The sequence below is a fragment of the Schistocerca serialis genome, chromosome 3, assembly GCF_023864345.2.
Source record: "Schistocerca serialis cubense isolate TAMUIC-IGC-003099 chromosome 3, iqSchSeri2.2, whole genome shotgun sequence".
Classification (NCBI taxonomy): Eukaryota; Metazoa; Arthropoda; class Insecta; order Orthoptera; family Acrididae; genus Schistocerca; species Schistocerca serialis.
This window is the reverse complement of record NC_064640.1, coordinates 165952112-165972543: the sequence shown is the minus strand read 5'-3', so window position 1 is coordinate 165972543 and position 20432 is coordinate 165952112. Positions and strand designations below refer to the sequence as shown.

Genomic DNA, 20432 nt, shown 5'->3' with positions numbered 1-20432 from the left:
GTTTACTGCATTTTCCAGTAATTCGGCCACATGTGTTAATGCAATTAGAGTGTTAGTGAAGTGTTCCCATGTGTGACTACCATACCACTCGATCCCAGCTAGGACATGTTTTCAACATCTTGGGAATCCATTTGGTGGAAGCCAGAATCACAGTATGTGAATGTTCCTGCAGAACGCAGGGCTTTCAAGTATTCAAACCAGGAAATGTTATTCTGGCAATCTACTCTCCATAAGATAAGGAGCTCACAGTGTGCAAACCAAGCTGTTATTTGAGTTTGTGGCAATAAACAGTGAGTGAATTAATTTCAGATTCCGTCACCAGCAGGCCTTAACACACTTAAAAAAAGTAATCAGTGCTATTGTCACATTGAACTCTAAAATATCTGTTTTGCTAACACTATTTCCACTTTTAACCTCAAGTGAAATGAAGTAGTCTCAATATTTATGGAGATAAACTTACTGGACAAAATATTAGTCCCCCCCTTCCCCCCCCCCCCCCCTCCCACCCCCTCCTTTTAAAAAAGACCACACTGGTTGCTTTGGAGTGCTGTAGATGGTATGGAACTGGTACTGGTCATCATATGACCCTCCACCACTGACATAAGTGGCACGTATGTGCCAGTCCGTTCTGTGGAATCAGAGCACTAAGATGGATTGACATGGAGGCATAACAGAATGACACAAATAAGCTGTAGTGTTTGGAAATTCCCATGACAACACTGTGAATGAAATCAATAGATTTGTTGGTGTTTCTTAACCAATAGGGACTGAAGTCGCATTTCACATCTTGTTGATGAGAATCAGTTTTAAACCTGATAAGAATGGCTGCTGTTGGTGAATGCAGGTCCACCTCGACCGAATTCCACATGAACACTTTGGAGGGAACTGCACATATGGACATTTGGAATCAGGTATCGTGTGAATGGCCATTGCTCACAGAAGAACGTATTCTTGCACATCTTAAATGGCCAAACAACACAGAAATCGCACCGTAACTGATTGTAGGTGTGTTGTGTGATCCAGCAAGTTGCAGTTTTGCCTCTTTACAAATGTTACGAGGCATAAAGTGCACTGATCACCCCATGAGATGTTTAACCCCAATGTGTGGAGAGTGTAATTCAGCCTGCTGATGTTTCTGTAATGTTTTGAGGGTGTTATTTGGACTATTACATGGACCCGCTCATTCGGGTTACCACAAATATGAACCAGAACGTTTATTTCAACATGATGTGCGTCCAGGTGTTACCCTTTCTTCTGTAGTTTCATGGTGAGTTTGCTCAGGACACTCATCTCTTCCAAGATGACAGTAGTTGTGTTCAAAGGGCTGAATGCATACATTCCTGATTTAATGAACTCTGAGCCACTGCATCTCAAATAACTCATTAAATCCTCAATCTCAATAATAATTTTTTGTCCAGTGTGCTGATGAGGAGGGTGTAGTTTAAAACATGTGACATTTGAAAATGTGGGATTTTAGAAGAGACAAGGAAGGTAATTTGTAAATCCAAGATAAGGGAAGCTCAGACTGCTAACAGATCTGGTACTATTGTACAATTGTTTTTATTTCTGGTCGGCGATCACAGTAGTATTCTTTTAATTGTGATTAGTTTTGACTTACAGTTTCTGAAGATGGCCAGTGTATGTCCGAAACTGGTCATGATTATAATTGTATTTCTGTGTTTGTATCTAGCACAAATAAAAAGAACTGTACAGTTTGTCTATCACTTTTCTCCATGAACATTTGTTCCCTGAATAGCTGCAACTAAGATTAATTAGGTAGTAAGAGATCCAAATAATGATGAAACACACATTTTGGGGAAAAGGACCACATAAATAATTTCAAACTATAAAAACATGAATGATTTAGGAGTGAAGGAGACCACTTACTGAATGGTAGAGTCATTGAGTCATCAACAGACACACAGAAATGAATGAAAACTTGCCAGCTCTCGGATGAGTGTGTGCAGCTACACTGTGCAAGTAAACAATATTGGGATTGCAGTTTGGTAGTGAGCAGTAGTGAAGTCTTGTCGTGTGCAATGGGTAGAGGGAGAAAGAGGCGAAGATTGGGAGGAGGGGTTGGGAAGGGGCAAATGGCAGCTTGGAGCGAGGTGGCAAGTGTGGGGGATAGGAATGTGGGAGGGAGAAGCAGCAGTTGCACAGAATATGAATGCAGCTCACGGACACGGGCCAGCAAGTTGTTGCAGTGCACTGTTATGACATGGAGGAATTATTGTGAGGGAGTGACAGGACAGAGGAAGGGGAGAGTTTTGGGTAGGGGGCATGGGTACATTGGTTTAACACAGATTGAACCCAGGAGGATTCCAGGAGTGAAGGATGTGTTAGAAGGATGACTCTCATCTGCATAATTTAGGAAACATGGCACTGGAGGGAAGAATCTAGATGGCACGGGTTGTGAAGCAGCCATTGGACTGGACCATATTATGCTGAGCAGCATGTTCCACTATTTGGTAGTCAACTCTGTTCACCACAGTTTGGTGGTGGCCATTCATTTCTATGGACAGCTGGTTGGACTATACCCACATAAATGTTGTGCAGGAATTGCAGCAGAGCTGATATGTGACATGGCTGCTTTCACAGGTGGCCTTGCCTCTGATGGGATAGGATAGCCTGTGACACAACTAGACTTGGATGTCCTGGGTGGTATAGGGGCAGAACAAGATGTTGTTTGATTGGGTGCATGACAGAATACCACTTTGGAAGGGTGAGAAGGATCGTGAGTAGGCTGTGTCTCCTTCCTGGGCATCGTGATAGTTAATTGAAGCCCTGGTGAACCACGTGGTTCCAGGGTGGTATTGGGTGATGCCTGTCTGGATAGCGATGCATGTTAAAGTGTCTGCTTCTGGGACAGAGAGGTGCACTGGGCCCGGTTCGAATCTGCCCAGCGGATTGATGACGAGGGCCAGGGTGCAGCTGGCTCTTGGGGATGTGGGAGGGGGGGGGGGGGGTGTTGTATGTGGCAAGGAAATTCTCGTCACTGCAAATACTCCTTCTACAGATGCCCAGGCTAAATGGGAGCAATATTTTGATATAGAAAGTGTGACAGTTGTCAAAAGGGAGGTACTGTTGCTTGTTAGTAATCTTAATATGGACAGAGGTATGGATGAGGCTGTCAGAAGGGTGGAGGTCAATGTCCAGGAAGGTGGCATGTCGTGCTGAGGAACACCAGGTGAAGTGGATGGGAGAGAAGGTGTTGCGATTGTGGAGGAATGAGGACAGGGTGTCTTGGCCCTGGATCCACATCCAAGAAGATATCATCAATGAACCTGAACCAAACAAGGGATTTGAGTTTTGGGAGGCTATAAAGATTTCTCTCTAGATGGCCGTAAAAAGGTTGGCGTAGGAGGGTGCCATGCAGGTGCCCATGGTTGTGTCACAGATTTGTTTATATGGTATATCTTCCCCTCAAAGGAGAAGTAGTTGTGTGTGAGAATATAACTGGTAATGAGTATAAAGAATGAGGGTGTGTATTTGGAGTAATAAGGATGTGGGAAGGCATAATGTTCGTTAGCAGTCAGGCCTTGAGTATGTCAGATGTTGGTGTATAGGGAGGACGCATCGTGAGTAAGGATCCACGTGGTAATGGGGTTGGTACGTTCAAGAGTGTATCTATGATGTGATAGGCTAGACTACGGGCAATTGGTTGGAGATGTTGGCCAACAAGAGCAAAGATTCTTTCAGTGTGAGCATAGTAGCCAGCTACAATGGAGTTTCCAGAACTTGGGTTTATAGATTTTGGGAAGCATGTAGAAGATGGGTGTGGAGTGGGGGCATTGCAGTGTTGAGGGAGGAGCCAGGGGAGAGATTGTGGGATGGGTCCAAGAATTTGAATAGAAATAGGAGATTATGTGGGACTTCTGAAATGGGATGATTATGGCAGAGCTTTAAGGTGAAGGACTCCGACAGTTGAAACATTGTGTGAGATAGTTACTGCAGTTCATCACAATAGTGGTGGAGCTTTTGTTTGCACTGAGGATGATTAAATCACAGTCTGTCTTGAGGTTTCAAATGAAGTGTAAAAGAGAGAGATAGAAATGAAATACCTAAATCTGCCATTGTTTTCATGTAACTGATTGTGGGAGGGTGGAAGGAGTAATGGTAAGCTAAACAACAAAAGTAGTTAGTTGAAGCCAAGTGGCTGTCAGAAACCAAGCTTCCACTATAGAGCAGAGTTGTGAGGTACCAGTGCTGGAATGAAGAAACATGTAGTGGGATAGGCAAGTAGTCTGCAGCTGTTATGTTGTAGTGTAGTTGTGCAACATGATCTTTTGTGCTATTGGTATAGATTATTTGTGTACATTCTTTATGATGGAAAGATTTGTGCTTATCTAGCTGACGTAGAAAACTGCACAGTTCCATGGCATATGACACCTAGATCTGAGAAAAAAACTAAGAAGAAAAATTTATTTTTGAATCTGAATACTTTTTAAACATTTTTTGTTTAATATTCCAGGTGAGAGTGGTCATTATTATTGTGGTTTGCGAGTGCTTACTTGTGCTTGCTGTGATGGTGTTTGTGGACCTCAAAGTGGATGTAACTGTGGAGCTTGCCAACAACTTGATCAAGAAATGGCATCTCTTGAAGAAAACAAGCTCTCAGAACCACCTCCATCCCAGCCACAGCTTGACAGATGGGTGTGGGGTCCTCAGCCAAGTAAGATATTTGACAAATTTTACTCCTGCCATCCATTTCAGTTGAATAGTTGTGTATCTATTGGGGGGACAAAAATATGGAAACACCACAGAAATGCATGCTTGAAAATAAATGTAGATGCTAGCCAAGCCCGCAGATTGCACTGTTGTATGTGACCACAAGTGTTACCTGTGCAATGCCCTCGATACATTGCAAGTGTCAGTTGTGCTCAGAACAGTGTTCTTTGTAGTTGTGAGCTTTATGTCAGAGCTCAGTGCATTCAGATGTGGACAAATTGTTGGTAACCTAGGTAGCCGAAGTGTTTGGTGTTGCAGGAGGCACCATATCAAAAATTTATACCACATACAGGGAAAGTGGAGTAACATCATCCACAAAGCCACAACGCCAATGAAAGTGTGTGTTTAGTGATTATCACAACCAGTCATTGAAGACTGTGATGAAAAATAAGAGAACAACGGCTGCAAAAGTTGCTGCACAACCAAATGTCACACTTGCCAATCCCGTTGGCAACATACAATGTGAAGGGAGCCCCATAAGCAGGATGAACTGGAATTCCATAATCACTCATCAGTAATGCAAATGCCCATAAGAGGAAAATGTGGTACCAAAGCCCTAAAACCTGGACTGTGGAGCAATGGTAGAAAGTCATTTGGTTGGATGAGTCTTGTGTTTGTCGCTGTTTGCAATTTCTGGCTGAGTTTACATCCCAAGAGTGAATCATGGTGGGGGTCAGTGATGAGTTGGGCAGCTGTATTTTGGTATTCCATGGGCCCCATGGTTACTCTGCAAGGTCACGTTAACTGCCAAGGCTTATGTGAGCGTTTCAGATGATCAGGTTCATCCCATGGCACTGTTTTTGTTCCCCTATGGTGATGCTGTGTTCCAAGACAACAGGTCCCTTGTTCACACAGATTGTATAATCTAGGACTGGTTTTGTGGGCACAAGGATGAATTGTTGCATCTTCTCTGGCCACCACACTCACCAGACCTCAACATTATTATATTATTGAGCGTTTGTGGTCTACTTTAGAGAGAAGTGTTTGTGATTGGTATCCAGCTCCGTCATTGTTTCGTGAACTTGCCACTATTGTACAGGAAGAGTGGCATAAGATTCCCTTGAAAACCATACAGGATGTGTATTTATCCATTCCAAGACAATGGGAAGCTGTTTTGAATGACAACTGTTTTTCTACACCGAATTAGGCATGGTAATGTGTTTTTGGTGTTTCTGAATTTTTATCTACCCCCTATACATAAATATGTCATTCGATACTAATATTATAGACATAGTATGTGGCACTTACTGTTCCACTGTAGTGTGGTTTTGAAAATGTAGTATTCCTTTGTCATGCTTTGATTGTGATTGCAGGGTGGAAGTACGTATAAGATTACTAAAGTAAACTACTGCACAAAGCCATCACTTATAAGCGTCATCTCACATGATTTTTCCCCTACTTCTTATTGATGTCTGGCATATTTTAACTAATGTTTCTGGGAATCGGAAACATGAAGGAGAATACACAACACTGAAATTAATTTCATACCATAAATTACACACATGACAATACACGTATGATGAGGCATGTATAACTAACTGTTCATGATCTCTGACTTTGAGTAGTCATTGTGGTGTGAAGCCCCCAGATACTGCAAACATTGTGGTGTGGTATCAGAGAGCATAGATATTTTCCTGGGCAGTCTCTCACCACTTGATTTGTAGGCAAGACTGCAAATTACAAACAGCAGTAGGTGGAGAGCCATGATAAATTACTAACCAACCACATCCCAAACATGTTCTGTAGTGGTATGTCAGGTGAATATGGCAGATGCGGAATCTGTAGTCATTATTTGAAGAAGACTTGCACTTTTCTTGCCACATGTGGACGGACATTATCATACTGAAGTTGCGTGAAGGAGAAGCCCTAAAATCTCTGGTGTAGTGGCTGCAGTTAAGGCTATCCCAATACATAGGAGTGAATATTACATGTTATATGCAATGCCAACCCAAACCATCAAATTAGTACTTTTTTCACTATGCCACACAGCAATACAGGCTACTGAATTGTGATCACCAGTACTGTGTCTGACGTGTGTTGCCATAACTGTTGGACACGTTGAAACAGAAATCTTCTAAAAATTCTATGTATTGTCACTCAGCATGGCAGTGACGCTATTTATGTCTATGTAATAGGATTTGTCCAATATTGATCATTTATTTCTGGTACCCCATTCTATAAATCCTATGTTTAAGTATTTCAGTCTGGGTGTTTTGTATATTTGCTTTCCACTTGTGGGAACTAAATTAACTATAACTCTAAACAAAATAAAATCTAATTTGAATTCTTGTGCTTTGAAGAATACATAGTCCTGTATACACAGTTAATTTGTATACAGTGGTCAGCCTTCCCCTTATACATACCTCAATGTGAACATTCAGATCATCACTTTGATTTGATTTTTTTATTTGGTCCTGTTGATTACACATTGTACAAAATGTGTACTAGTAATATAGGGCGCGTCAAGTGAAATAATGAAAAATTATGTGGGCATTATACTTATTTTCTATGAATGATTGATTGCGAACAATATTACAATCTGCATATTAATGGTATAAGTTCAAGTGAATGCTTAAAATAGTAGAATAAATGGAAGCACATGTTTTTATCCCAATACCAGAAATAAATAATGAAATTTACATTTTGTCATTATGAGTTAGATGAAAATACAAAATTTTTATTTTCATCACATAAAATTTCAAGTGAATAATTGCTAGTGTAGAATAAATGGTAGTACACATTTTCACACATGATATAAATAAATTTACATTTTATTGCTATAATTTATGTTAGGAGAACACAATTTTGTCTTCATGAAATAAGTAAAGATTTTCTTTCCTCTATTTTTACTCAGAAGGATACCTTATTACTCCAGGAATTCATTCAGTATATAATAAGTCTGTTCTCTGAGGAATGTTTTTAGTTTCATTTCGGATATCTGCATGTAATTAATTTCCTTTTTTCATACTGATGGAAAGCTTGTTGTATACTTTTATTCCTGACTCAGTTACTCCCCTATGGACTTTTGTGATGGTTGCAGAGCCTTAGTGAAGATTTTTCATCTGTCTTGTGTTAGGCTTGTGAATGTCACAGATTTTCTGGAATAATTCCTTGTTGCTGGCTGAAACATCACCAGTGAGTATATATATTCATTTGTAACAGTAAATATCCTGAGAGTCCTAAAGAGACCTCTGCAGGATGTTCTGTTATAGACCCAACATATTAACCTCACTGCTCATTTTTGTAGTTTGAAGACACTTTCAACTCGTGTAGAATTTCCCCAGAAGATAATACCACAGGGGAGTACAGAATGAAAATATGCAAAATATGACAAAAACAATATTTCTCTGTTTACAAGCTGAGAAATAGCTCTCAGAACAAAACATACTGTGCTGTTTTTTGATCATCTGATCAATTTGCTCTGTCCATCTTAGCTGGCTGTCTACTTGGATGCCTAAGAATTTTGTATGTGTCGTTTCATAAATTTTTTGGTTTTTGATCTCCGTTTCGGGAACTTGAGTTTTTAATTTACTGACTGAAACTGTGTAGTGTTTGTTTTTGAAAAATTTAGGGTTAGGCTATTTGCTGTGAACCATTCGTGTACTTGGTTAGTGACTGTCAGGGCTGTATCCTGCATTACGGTGTTGGGACCATTGATTAGAATACTCATATCATCCAAAAACATGACTACTTTTGCTCTGTCATTAATTATAATGAGTAGACCATTAATGTTACGCAGGAAAATCAATGGCCCATGTATCAAGCCCTGGGGGGACTCTGTATTTTACATTTCTCCAGTCTGAGTTTACTGTTGCACCTGCCTACAATAAGATAACTCTTTGCTTCCTGTTGTGTATATAAGATTCTAGCCATGTTAAAGTTTTTTTCTTTGATGCCATAGTGTGGAAGCTTTTTTAGCTATGTGTTATGATCTACACAGTTGAAAGCTTTAGCAAGGTCACAAAAGAGCCCCATGGGATACCTTCTGAGATTTAATTCACCCAGAGTTTCATCTGTTGGGCTAAACATAGCTCTGTCTGTGGACAATTCCCCAATGAAAGCCAAACCATAGATTTCAGTAAGCCATTTTGTGTCATATGGCAGTAAACCCTATCATAAACTATGGGAATCACTGTTGCATGTTTCAGTCTGTCTGGAAATGTCCCAGTTTTCATTGACTGGTTACATAAATAGCATGACATGTGACTGATTATGTCTGTGCACAATTTCAGAATCCAATTTGATATTCCATCATATCCAGAGCTTTTAAATAATTTTATGATTTTTTTCAATTTCTTTAGGGGTTCTGTTCTTGAAATGAAGTGCTGTATTTGGTGTGATTTGCATGTTTTTTAGTAGCTCTATGGCTTATGTGGGAGACTGTTTATTACGAGGGAAAAGTTATTAAAATGAGAGGTGACAACTTTTTGATTATTGTTGTCTGAAGCACTACCAGAGGACTGTGGAGTCCCTACTTGTTCAGACTTTATATTTGTCTCACTTTTTATGATGTTCCATATGGTTTTAACTTTATTGTCTGACTTGCTGATTTTTTTCTACATAATGCATTAGTTTGGCATTCCTTATTACACACATTAAAATTTCACAGTATATTTTGTAATGTTGTTTCACTGCTAGGATTGTACAAGCCCTGTATGCTTTTTACAGGTACATCTTTTCAGCACATGATATTTTGATGCCAGATATTATCCACTCTTTCCTTCCACGAAAGACTGATTTCATTTTAATGTATCTTTTGGGGGAAGCAGGCTTGAAAATGTTTGTGAAATAAGTCCAGGAATGAATTTAATTTCTTAGTCATTGTAACTGCCCAGCACACTTTTTCCCATTGTTCATGGTGTAAACTGGTTCTAAACAAGCTAGTAGATTCCCTGTTTATTATTCTAACATGTTTAACCTGGGTTTGATCATTTACTGTTTTTCTGCTGACGAGTTTTAAAGTTGTCACTTGACCGTTGTAATCAGACAGACCATTTATTATGGCTTATGTTTTTACATCATTATAATATGTGGAGTCCAGGAGCAGATTATCAACCAAGGTCTTGCTGTGCCCAAATACTCTTGGGAATGAAACCATTGGGAGTAGGTTGAAAGTTGAGAACAATGATTCTAGTAGTTTATGACAGTTACTATTTGAAAGAAAATTAATGTTAAGATCGCCACATACTATAATCTGACTGTTGTTCCTATAAAGGTTTGTAAGAACTGATTCCAGCTGCAAGAGGAACTATTTAATGTTTCCCACAGGTTTCCTGTAAACTGCAGTTATTATGAGGAAATGATTTTCCTGTTGTAATTTGACAGCAGAGCATTCTAAATGTTGTTCAATACAGTACTTAGATCACAAACCATAGATGTAGCTGAGAGTATTGTACATATAGATTGCCACCACACCTTGTCTTAAGTTGGTCCTGCAGTAGTGAGAAACAATTCAGCCAAGAAAAAAGGTAAGGCTCTGTTTGTTCTCGGGAGATTTAGCTTACCTTTGAGAGAAGTAGCCTGTAAAAGACTGGATTGGCCATGTACTAGTATAGGTTTCATTTCTAAAGTTGACAGGGCAGGAAAAAGACATTAAGGAAGAGAATAGTTTTGATTAGTATGAAAGTGTTTGTATGCCATCAATACTTTTTGCAACACCTGCATATATGTGAATGTGCTTGTTATTATTCACTACTGGTTTTGATCATGGACCATCTTCACAGTGCTAGCACAAAAATGGAAACAGAGTGGAAACTGTGAATCTCAAAACATATTTTCATGAGAAAATTATTAATCAGAAGAATTAAGTGTACTACAGAAAAATATCTATTGTGACAACTTGATGAGGCATACATGCTATTTAACAAGGAAAGTATATGCCATTGCTGACTTGAAAACATAAGAAAATTGATACTTAACACCACAATACAGGCTTAACCAAGCAGAAAACTATGTTGGAAACATGAAAAAATGCAAGAGCAGTAAGTGCACAGCACCATTGCTCAGGCACAACAAAATCCAGTAGGCTAATCCACAAGAGTGGACGAAAGAAGCCACAAGCCAAAGTCAAAGATCATAGGTCAAAGAAAAAGCTACAAAATGTATGTGTAGTGTAGTACTGTCACAGAGAGATATGCATGCACTCAAAATTACAATAAAAGAAAATACAGTTGTACAAGAATATTTTCTTTTCTAAGTACAATTTTTTTCAGTACAATATTATATAATATAATAGTCATACGATACCAATACAATGTCAAATGATAAAAACAAACCAACCATTTGGTGAAAACCAAAAAACCACCATGTATGAAAATACGCGCGCGCGCGCGCGCGCGCGCGCACACACACACACACACACACACACACACACACACACACACACACACACACAATATTATGCAATACAACAGTTACAGGATGATATTGCAGTGTCACATGATCACATGATACTACAATTTCACATGATAAAAACAAACCCACTGTTTGGTGAGAACTACAACATATGCAGATATACACAGACATGTAATGTTGAAAAATTATGTGAGACAATCCAGTTATCACAAATCATTCAGACTGACAGCAGCAAAACAATTGGAATGTCAAATCCATATGAGAGGCTCGGGGATACAAATAGTGTAACTGCATACTGTATATAGTAATATCTAATATAATAATCACGTTATACTATAAAAAAATCAAGTGATATTACAATGTCACATAATTACAACAAACCAACCATTTGGTCAGAACTATAAAAATACATAGACATATATTTTTGAGACATTGTAAGAAGTCATACCACTAAAGCAGAGAGCATAAAAACTAAACAACAGCCAAAAGAATTCCAGTGGCAAGTCCATATCATAACTTAAAGGACACATGTAGTGTAACCAATTGAGACACCAAGGCTAAAAATCACTTCTAATGATGCTGTACAGAAACTGTAATTATTCATATTATTACATGTGTGACCCTACTATCTATCACTAAACATTTTTATTGAACTAATTTACCAGTAATCTGAACCAGGCATATGCCCAATACACCTTATATTACCCAACAGCATCATTTTGAAAATCTAACAGTGAATTTAGCTATCATAAAGTACGTACACATCTGTGATCATAACCACAGCTAGGATCACAATAGATATTTTTTGTAAGTGCACTTAATTTTTTCTGAATAATAATTTTCATGAAAATGTAATTAGTTTTGAGATTCACAGTGTTCACTTTGTTTCCATTCATGTGCGAGCACTGTGAAGATGGTCCATAATTGAAACTGGTAGTGAATAAATGTATTGTAAGGGAGCACAGTGTGTATGATGCATTTCTTCAAGTATATTGATGCTGTTGACAGTTGTTTGAAATTTTTTTTTGACATGCTGGGACTGTGCTGTTGTGCTGGGAGGTTTGTGTTGTTGTTCGTAACGGATGCCTTGAGTCCAAGTGGATCATGTGATGAGTCACAATTTGTAGGTAGCAGGTTGTCAGCTGTTTTTGACCATTTGCAGCCTCTACTATGAAGTAGATCTTCAGTGGCACATCTCCCATGATAGTAGTTGAATGCTCAAATAAAGTCACTGTGGTGTACACTGGTTTGACAGGCAACTTCCCATGCTGGTAACCCTTCTTGCTGTAACATGACAATGCAGGTTTTCTAATTAAAAAAAAAAAAAAAATTACAAGCTATGCAAGTCATATTGTTGGTGCAGTTACCAAAACACGTCACTACTTCTTCATATACATTACACAGAGTGCACCTGTGAAGGACGGGACTGCTATACATTTTTTCCTTGCAGAGTATTGGATGAACGTGTACAGGTACATTAACTGGATACTAATATAAAAATCTAAATTAAATGATGCTGCCATCTGTTTCAAAGGTGCACAAATATGGTATATCCTCCATTGTGTAATAGACTTGTGAAATGAAACAATGGAAACTCCAAGTTGGAATAACAACAATAGTAGGAATAAGATAAATTGCTACTCACAGTAAAGATGACCTGTTGAGTCACCAACATGCACAACAAAAAGACTGTTACACAAGTAGCTGTTGGCCAGAGCTTTCCTTGACAAAGAAAATATACACTCATTCTCACAGGCAAGCACACATCATGCACACTCGGCTGCCACCACTGGCATCTTCAGTGGACACAGCTGAGTGTGTACGGTGAGTGCTTGCCTATATGAATGTGTGTATGTTTACTTTGCTGCGGAAGGCTTTGGCCAATAGCTACATGTGTAACAGCCTTTTCGTTGTGCCTGTCTGCAACTCAGCTGGTCATATTTACTGTGAGTAACAGTCTATCCTATTCCTAATACATATGTGTGAATAAATAAACTAATTCTACAGCCTTGTTCATAAGTCAAGAGAACCAATAAAGAATTATGACAAACCACTAAAGAATTACGGCAAGTTAATTCACTGGTGGAGTTGCAGCGGGTCTGGCTCTGTCGTGATTCACTTTGTGGGAAGTACCAGAAATTAGTTATATGTGGTGACTTCAATATAAATTTTGTATTTGATGGTGCAAGAAAAAGGATGTTGGTAGATCACATAAATTCATGTGATCTGGTGCAGACTGTGTTTTTTCCAACAAGGGGGCAGGGGAACAGTAGCACAGCCATAGACAATATTTTTATTCATTCTTCATTACTAGGTGGGCATTCTGTTAGTAAAAAGGTGAATAGCCTTTCAGACCATGATGCACAAATTTTAACACAAAAAGGCTGTAGTACTCAAACAAATCTCACACGTAATTACAAACTATGTACGAAAATTTTTCCAACAGCAGTAGAGAGGTTTTTAAATCTTGTCAAGGAACAAGAGTGGCAGAATGTTTATAGTGCTGATAGCCGATAACATAGATGATAAATATAATGTTTTCCTTAACACATTTGTCATGCTCTTTGAGAGTTGCTTTCCATTAGAACGTTCTAAATGGGGTACTAACAGTAATAGGCAGCCCGGGTGGCTGACTAGTGGGATAAGGATATCATGTAGAACAAAGTGGGAATTATATCAAAGTGTTAGAAGCAGTCACAATCAAGCTACAGTAGCCCATTACAAACAGTATTGTAAGGACTTAAAATGTTATTAGCAAGGCAAAGAGTATGTGATATGCAAATAGAAAAGCTAATTCACAGGATAAAATTAAAACCATATGGTCAGTTGTGAAGGAAATGTCTGGTCAGTAACACAAGGTCAACAATATAAAGTCAGTTTGCAGTAAAAATATTTCTGTTACTGATAAATCAGATATATGCACAGTATTTAACAATCATTTTCTGAGCATTGCTGGTGAATTAAATAACAATTTAGTTTCCACAGGGAATCATATAACTTTCCTGGCAAATGCCTTTCTGAGATTGATGTCTGAAATACTCCTCTGTGATACAGACAAGAGGGAGATCGAGTCAATAATTAAATCACTGAAGACTAAGGACTCTCATTCATATGATGGTGTGCCTAGCAGAATATTAAAGTACTGTGCTGCACATGTTAGCCCTGTATTTAGCCATATTTGTAGTTTTTCCTTTAGGAATGGTCAGTTTCCTGAACGATTAACATACTCAGTAGTAAAGCCGCTTTATAAAAAGGGAGAGAGAGATAATGTAGATAATTTTAGATCTATTTCTATGCTATCAGTGATTGCTAAAGTTATGGAGAAGACTGTGTAATGTAAGGGTAATTGATCCATTTATATCACACGATCTGCTATCAAATGTGCAGTTCAGCTTTAGAAGCCGAAAATGCTATATTCTCTGTGAGGTACTGGATGGGTTAAATGAAAGGTTTCGAACACTAGGCATATTTTTTGATTTAACTAAGGCATTTGATTGTGTTGATCACAAAATATTGCTCCAGAAGTTGGACCATTACAGAATACGAGGGATAGCTCACAATTGGCTCATCTCTTACGTTAGCAACAGACAGCAAAAGGTCATTATTCGCAATGTGGAGAATGGCTGTGATATGGGGTCTGAGTGGGGTACGGTCAAATGGGGGGTTCCCCAGGTATCAGTGTTGGGGCCACTCCTGTTCCTTATTTATGTAAATGATGTGCCCTCTAGTATTACGGGTAACTCTAAAATATTTCTGTTTGCTGATGACACTAGCTTGGTAGTAAAGGATGTTGTGTGCAACATTGCCTCGGTTTCAAATAGTGCAGTTCATGACCTAAGTTCATGGCTCGTAGAAAATAACTAACGCTAAATTACAGCAAGACTCAGTTTTAATTTCACAGACTGGGCATATGATTAGTGAAATTGAACAGTTCAAATTTCTAGGTGTTCAGATAGATAGTAGGCTGTCACGTAAAGCCCATGTTCAGGATCTTGTTCAAAGACTTAATGCTGCCATTTTTACTATTCGAACAGTACCGGGAATAAGTGATCGTTCAACACAAAAATTAGTCTACATTGCTTATTTTCATTCGCTTATGTTGTATGGAATTATATTTTGGGGTAAGTCTTCCTATTCTAAACAGATATTTTTGGCTCAGAAATGGGCAGTTCAGGCAATAAGTGGTGTAAGTTGTGTGCAGTCTCCTGCTGCATCCATTTTCAATAAGCTACCACTCGAATTCAAAAATCTTGCAGTAATCACCACATTTTCAAATCGAAACTGAAGAGTTTCCTCATGGGTCACTCCTTCTATTCTGTCAAGGAGTTCCTTGAAAAATTAAGCTGGTTGTTGTTGTATTGTTGACAGAGTTTACTTAAACTTATGGACTGACTTTTTTTGGGTTCATAAACATTTATTTTTGTCTGTTATTACTTTTATGTTGTAATTTCATGTACTGATATGTTCCATGACCTTGGCGATTTGCTCCTCAATTTGGTCCTATGGAACTTTATGTGTAAATAAAATATAAAAAATAAATAAATCACCACCACCACCACATCAGTTCATACAATGTGTGGTTTTTCCACCTTCTGCAGCTACACTCATCTTGCAGTGGGCCAAAGACACTCCTGAAGCTTTTTCATTCAGATACCAATAGTTTCTCATCGTCCATCTTTATAGTAGCATCACCATGTCCTAAATCTGTGTGTTTCAATCTCCTTGTGAATGTCTTTCTGTGGTGCGTTTTCTCTTGTCTCTGCCATGCATAATATTACCATGCAAACTAACTTTCTAGACACATCCCATAGGATGTTTACAGACTTAGCCTGTGGAGACTATCTCATCCGGTTCTGACTGCCAAGACCCCTGTCCAGTATGTGTCAGGTGTCATGAGAGAAAACATAAAATTTGCATGCTGTCTTTCTAATTGCTCGTTTTCTCTGTTTTCTGTGGTCTTTCCAACACAGATTTCCTCTTCTCGGCATATAAAATCCAAGCCCTCAGCTGCTTTTGATTCTTGAATGCTTCCCTTTTACTTAAACACTGATTGTCTTGCATCTGTAGTTCAGTTGCTTTCCATCTAGCTTTTGAAGCCTTCTCTCATGCCTAATTCAACTCTTTCTGCTTTGGCCTTTACTTTTCCCCTAATATTTCTGCCACTACCTCTATTACAGCTGCCTCTACTACCATTCGTTATTGCCCCCCCCCCCCCCCCCCCCCCCTCCTTCCTCTGTCTTGTTAAAGTAGTTCAAACCATCACCGACACTGAATTATGGTTTCACTTCTGGAACTTTTGGCTTTTCTGTATTAGATTGTTACACTGATTATACAGCTGTGATGGTTTTCATTCATCAGTAGTGTATATCCAACTGCAACTGGGCAATATTTATGAAATGATCTGTGGCACCATCTGTTTTTCCAAACAATCTTACATTGGTAATGTTTTTGTTTGTTGGGCCTCTCATCTATCAGTGTAATAATATAGTTTAACCTTTATGGTTAGTTGGGAAGCCTTTGGATTTCCAGTTATCTTTATGGATGTCTTTGTGCAGGAAAGTCATCGATCTGACTTCTGACTTACTGTGAAACTAATAACTGAAATTCATTGTTATTTGTCTCTGTATATAGACTTTCCTTCTTGATTTTAGGTCTATAGATTTATACATGCCCCCAGCTTGTCAAAGTCTGCCAACACAATTTTCACATGCTTGATACTGATATTTTCCATAGTTTTCTAAATGTACGAGTCATCTATTCATCACTGATTTTGATCAGTGCGAGTGCATAGTGTCATGTCTCTGCATGTATGTTTTATGGCAGGGGCAGGCAGGAATCCTGCATGTGTGCGGTGCACTTGCACGTGTGCAGTTAACAGGTGTTCTGCGTGCACACAGGGGCAAGCTGGCCACCTGCTTACCTCCCCTCCAAACCATACCTTCTGTCCACTTCTTCCTCTGTAATGCGTTTTGTTTTTCTAGCTTGCGTTATTGAATGATGGAATAAGGTTAGCAGGAGTGCTTGAAATAAATCATGGTTTGAAAGAGTACCTAGTAACTACGATACGTTTTATTTAATTATCACAGGTGGAGTTTACAATACGTTTAATATCTGGAACAAAATTTCTACATGCAGACAAACGCAAACAGTTATGTAAATTTTCATCACTTATGTTTGCTCTTAACCGAGGCTTATTAATTCAGCAAATGGTTTTCCAGCTCTCACTATATTAAGCACAGTTTTATAGCTTACACGTACCGCTGGGCTATTATTGTTGTTGTCCTGAAAAATTGAAAACAGTGCTCCATAAAATGTTAAATCAGTTAGATGAGAGACATGACGAAAGAAAGTCGCAGATCTCTCGTGACAACGGCAACTAGGACAGATGCATCTAATATCGTCAGGTCGCTCTTCTTAAGCTTAGTCAATTTCCCCATCCGCCCAGAATCCGACAATAAATTGTACTCGTCCTTGTGAAATTTATTATAATGGCCTTCAATGCTAAACTTCCGCTGACCAGCGAGAATACTGCCACATATTAAACATTTCGAATTTTCACGTTTTTGCACAAAGAAAAAATGAATCTCCCATTACTTTTTAAAAGATAGCAAATCTCCACATCTCCGTTTCCTTGATTCACTATGCATTTTCCGGTTCTTGAAATACAACGTTCACTATGTAGTGGTCGCTTCGCATCAACGTCTGCGGCTTAGCCTTGTACTACACTGCTGCAACCTGCCGGCTGTCGCCACTGCCCCATTCGATGATTGCATGCGAGCAGCACACGTGCAGCGCTGTACGCTCACGAGCCGCGTGCAACGTTTGCCCGCCCCTGTTTTATGGTAAGATATGAAGTCCTTAACCTGTGTCAGAATCTGGTCATTGACCACGTAGCCCTTTCCAAATTTGTGTTCTCCAAGAACTCATTGGTGTTGGTACCCATGTGTCATATTTCTACTCCAAGCACTTCCTGAATTCCTATCTCGTACACCTGCTGCCTTCCGCTGAGCCATCAGCAACTCTTCTCCAACCCTTCCTGCCACTCCCCATTTCCTTTCGCCTCTTGCCCGTCCCACCCAACATACGCCCTCTCCCCAGTCAGCCTGTAGAATGGCAGTCTCACATTGTGCTTTCAGCAGGTGTGTGTGTGTGTGTGTGTGTGTGTGTGTGTGTGTGTGTGTGTGTGTGTGTGTGTGTGTGTGTCATTCTACATACATCTTCCATAGATTGAAAAGTCCTCTGGGTGCCTTACCGGCCCTGCCTAGAGCAAGCCCAGTAGTCATAGTGTTGCTTTAGTTTCTCCAGGCCACCAGAATTTTTTTTACTCACTTGTGGAAGTTGGGGGATAATAAATGTGCTACTTCTTGTGTAAAAAAATATAATGATCAATTTTGCATCTGGGTATTTTCTGCTCTATGCAGTCTTTAACAAGCAACTTTAAAGATACTGTTCAATTAGCAAATACATAAATTTGATTCTTTCACATCTTTTTGCACATTACTACATGATGATGAAGAGGCTATACTTATGTTATTTATCATGTTTACTGTGTAATCCATTACATGTAATTTGAAATGTTTGCAGTGTAAAATGTGGTTGTTTGGTGTTTCACATTGGTGCACTTTAACACATACATTGTTACTTGTAAAATGTAACAAATGTATCAAAATTATTTCTTAAGTTGGGAGGGGACCCTTCTCTCTCTCTCTCTCTCTCTCTCCAGTCTACAGTAATTAGATTCTGTAAAGCAGATGTTTGTCTGCCAGTCAGTGTTTACATGATATTAATAGTTCTCATTTTGTTTAGGAGTTAATTAGAAATAGGCTACTGTGGACCCATCATCTTTTTTTATTTACTGTCATTCTGTTTTGTAGTTTGCTATATGAAAGTGTTATACATAAAGCAATCCTCAGTAACTCTTAATGTGTTGACATAATCAGTGTGCTGTAACTGGCTGACTAGGCAATGCAACGTCTGTTTGCATTTTATAAAATTTTACCATGTGAATTTGATAAAATTAATTTTGTTGATTCATGACATTTATTACTTCTGGCTTAACATGTGATCTCTGTTTGTTGTTAAGTTTGAAAAATATAATCCTAATATTGAGGTATGCATCACAATCATTATTACTGTCACCATCTGTGAAGCTGAAATTATCATTTTTAACAAACTGTTTTGTTTTGGTTTGTGGTTAGTAGTCTACTTCTGAATACAGTAGTGTGTGACATGCTGTGTGTCACAAGACACTCCCCTTTTACTGCCAGTTGCAAATCACAGAGTTGTTTTAAACAATCTGTAGCTAAATCACCCAATGTATCTAACATTGGAAGCTTTTTGCTGTTATCACTGTGTGTCTGTGGTGTTGTGGATACAGAGCTTAATTTTGAAAGCTAGAGAAACTTTAATGCTTCTCTGTAATAAACAGATGGTAACTGAATCAAGAAGGCCCGCATTTTATTTTCCATTCTTCTTATTGCGAATTGAGGTATCATTTAAAGACTTCTTTGTTGCTGAGTTGTCATGTGTTTTCAGGAGCTAATGTATTTTGACTTCTGAAATATAGGGATTGCTGTACTATAATTCATGGAAGTTTATATATTACTTCCTAATAAAAATGAAATAAATAGTTCTGTCTCCTTAGTTAATAGAAGATACTGCATTAAATAGAGATGTCATTACAGAGTTATTGAATTACTCACCTTCCCAATCTTTTTATATCCATAATCTACACAAGGCAAAATTTTTCTCCATAATTTACTTTGAAATTGGTGTGCTCTCAGTGCGCAAATTGTTAATCAGCATTTGTTTACTGTTGACTTTCTCAAGTAATAAATCTGCAATTGAGTTATACATTATCTAGTAATGATGACAAAAAGCCAGTGAATGGTTTTGTATATTAAGCTATATTTGTTAAGTAAGCCATTGGTAGTTGTAATTGCATCAGTCATCAATCCACTAATATATTGGCTTTGATTTTTTTTTTTTAAATAGAGGGCATACTTGCCCTTGTTGCTTACTTCATATTAATATCATAAGTAAATTTTAATTGTCTTTCTTGTATCATTTTTATTTAGAAACAGAACAGCTCTACAGCTGCTTAGAATCCTTAATATTTGAGCAGAAAAGGCTTTGTCACGAGGCTGCCAGCAGTACCCTTTCCGCTGTCAGATTAAGACAAAGGCTAATGGTGGCTAAGAGGTACTTTGTAGCTCTCACAAGACATAGTCCATCAGAAAACATGAGACCTGTACACAAAGGAGTGTCACATGGACTGAAAAAGGATGTACGGTAATGAGAACACATAATGAATTTGTTTTTTAATGCTCAATATATTTGAAATAAAT

General features: G+C 38.5%; 1 protein-coding gene across 1 annotated transcript in view; it reads left to right on the top strand.

Annotated features, from left to right (window-relative positions):
• The window catches only part of LOC126469882 (E3 ubiquitin-protein ligase HERC2), an 846528-nt gene that overhangs the window by 24060 nt on the left and 802036 nt on the right, over positions 1 to 20432 (top strand). The window contains exons 4-5 of the mRNA XM_050097213.1: positions 4475 to 4675; positions 20163 to 20376. Coding sequence (XP_049953170.1) covers positions 4475 to 4675; positions 20163 to 20376 — 415 coding nt within the window. The remainder of the gene's footprint in view (positions 1 to 4474; positions 4676 to 20162; positions 20377 to 20432) is intronic.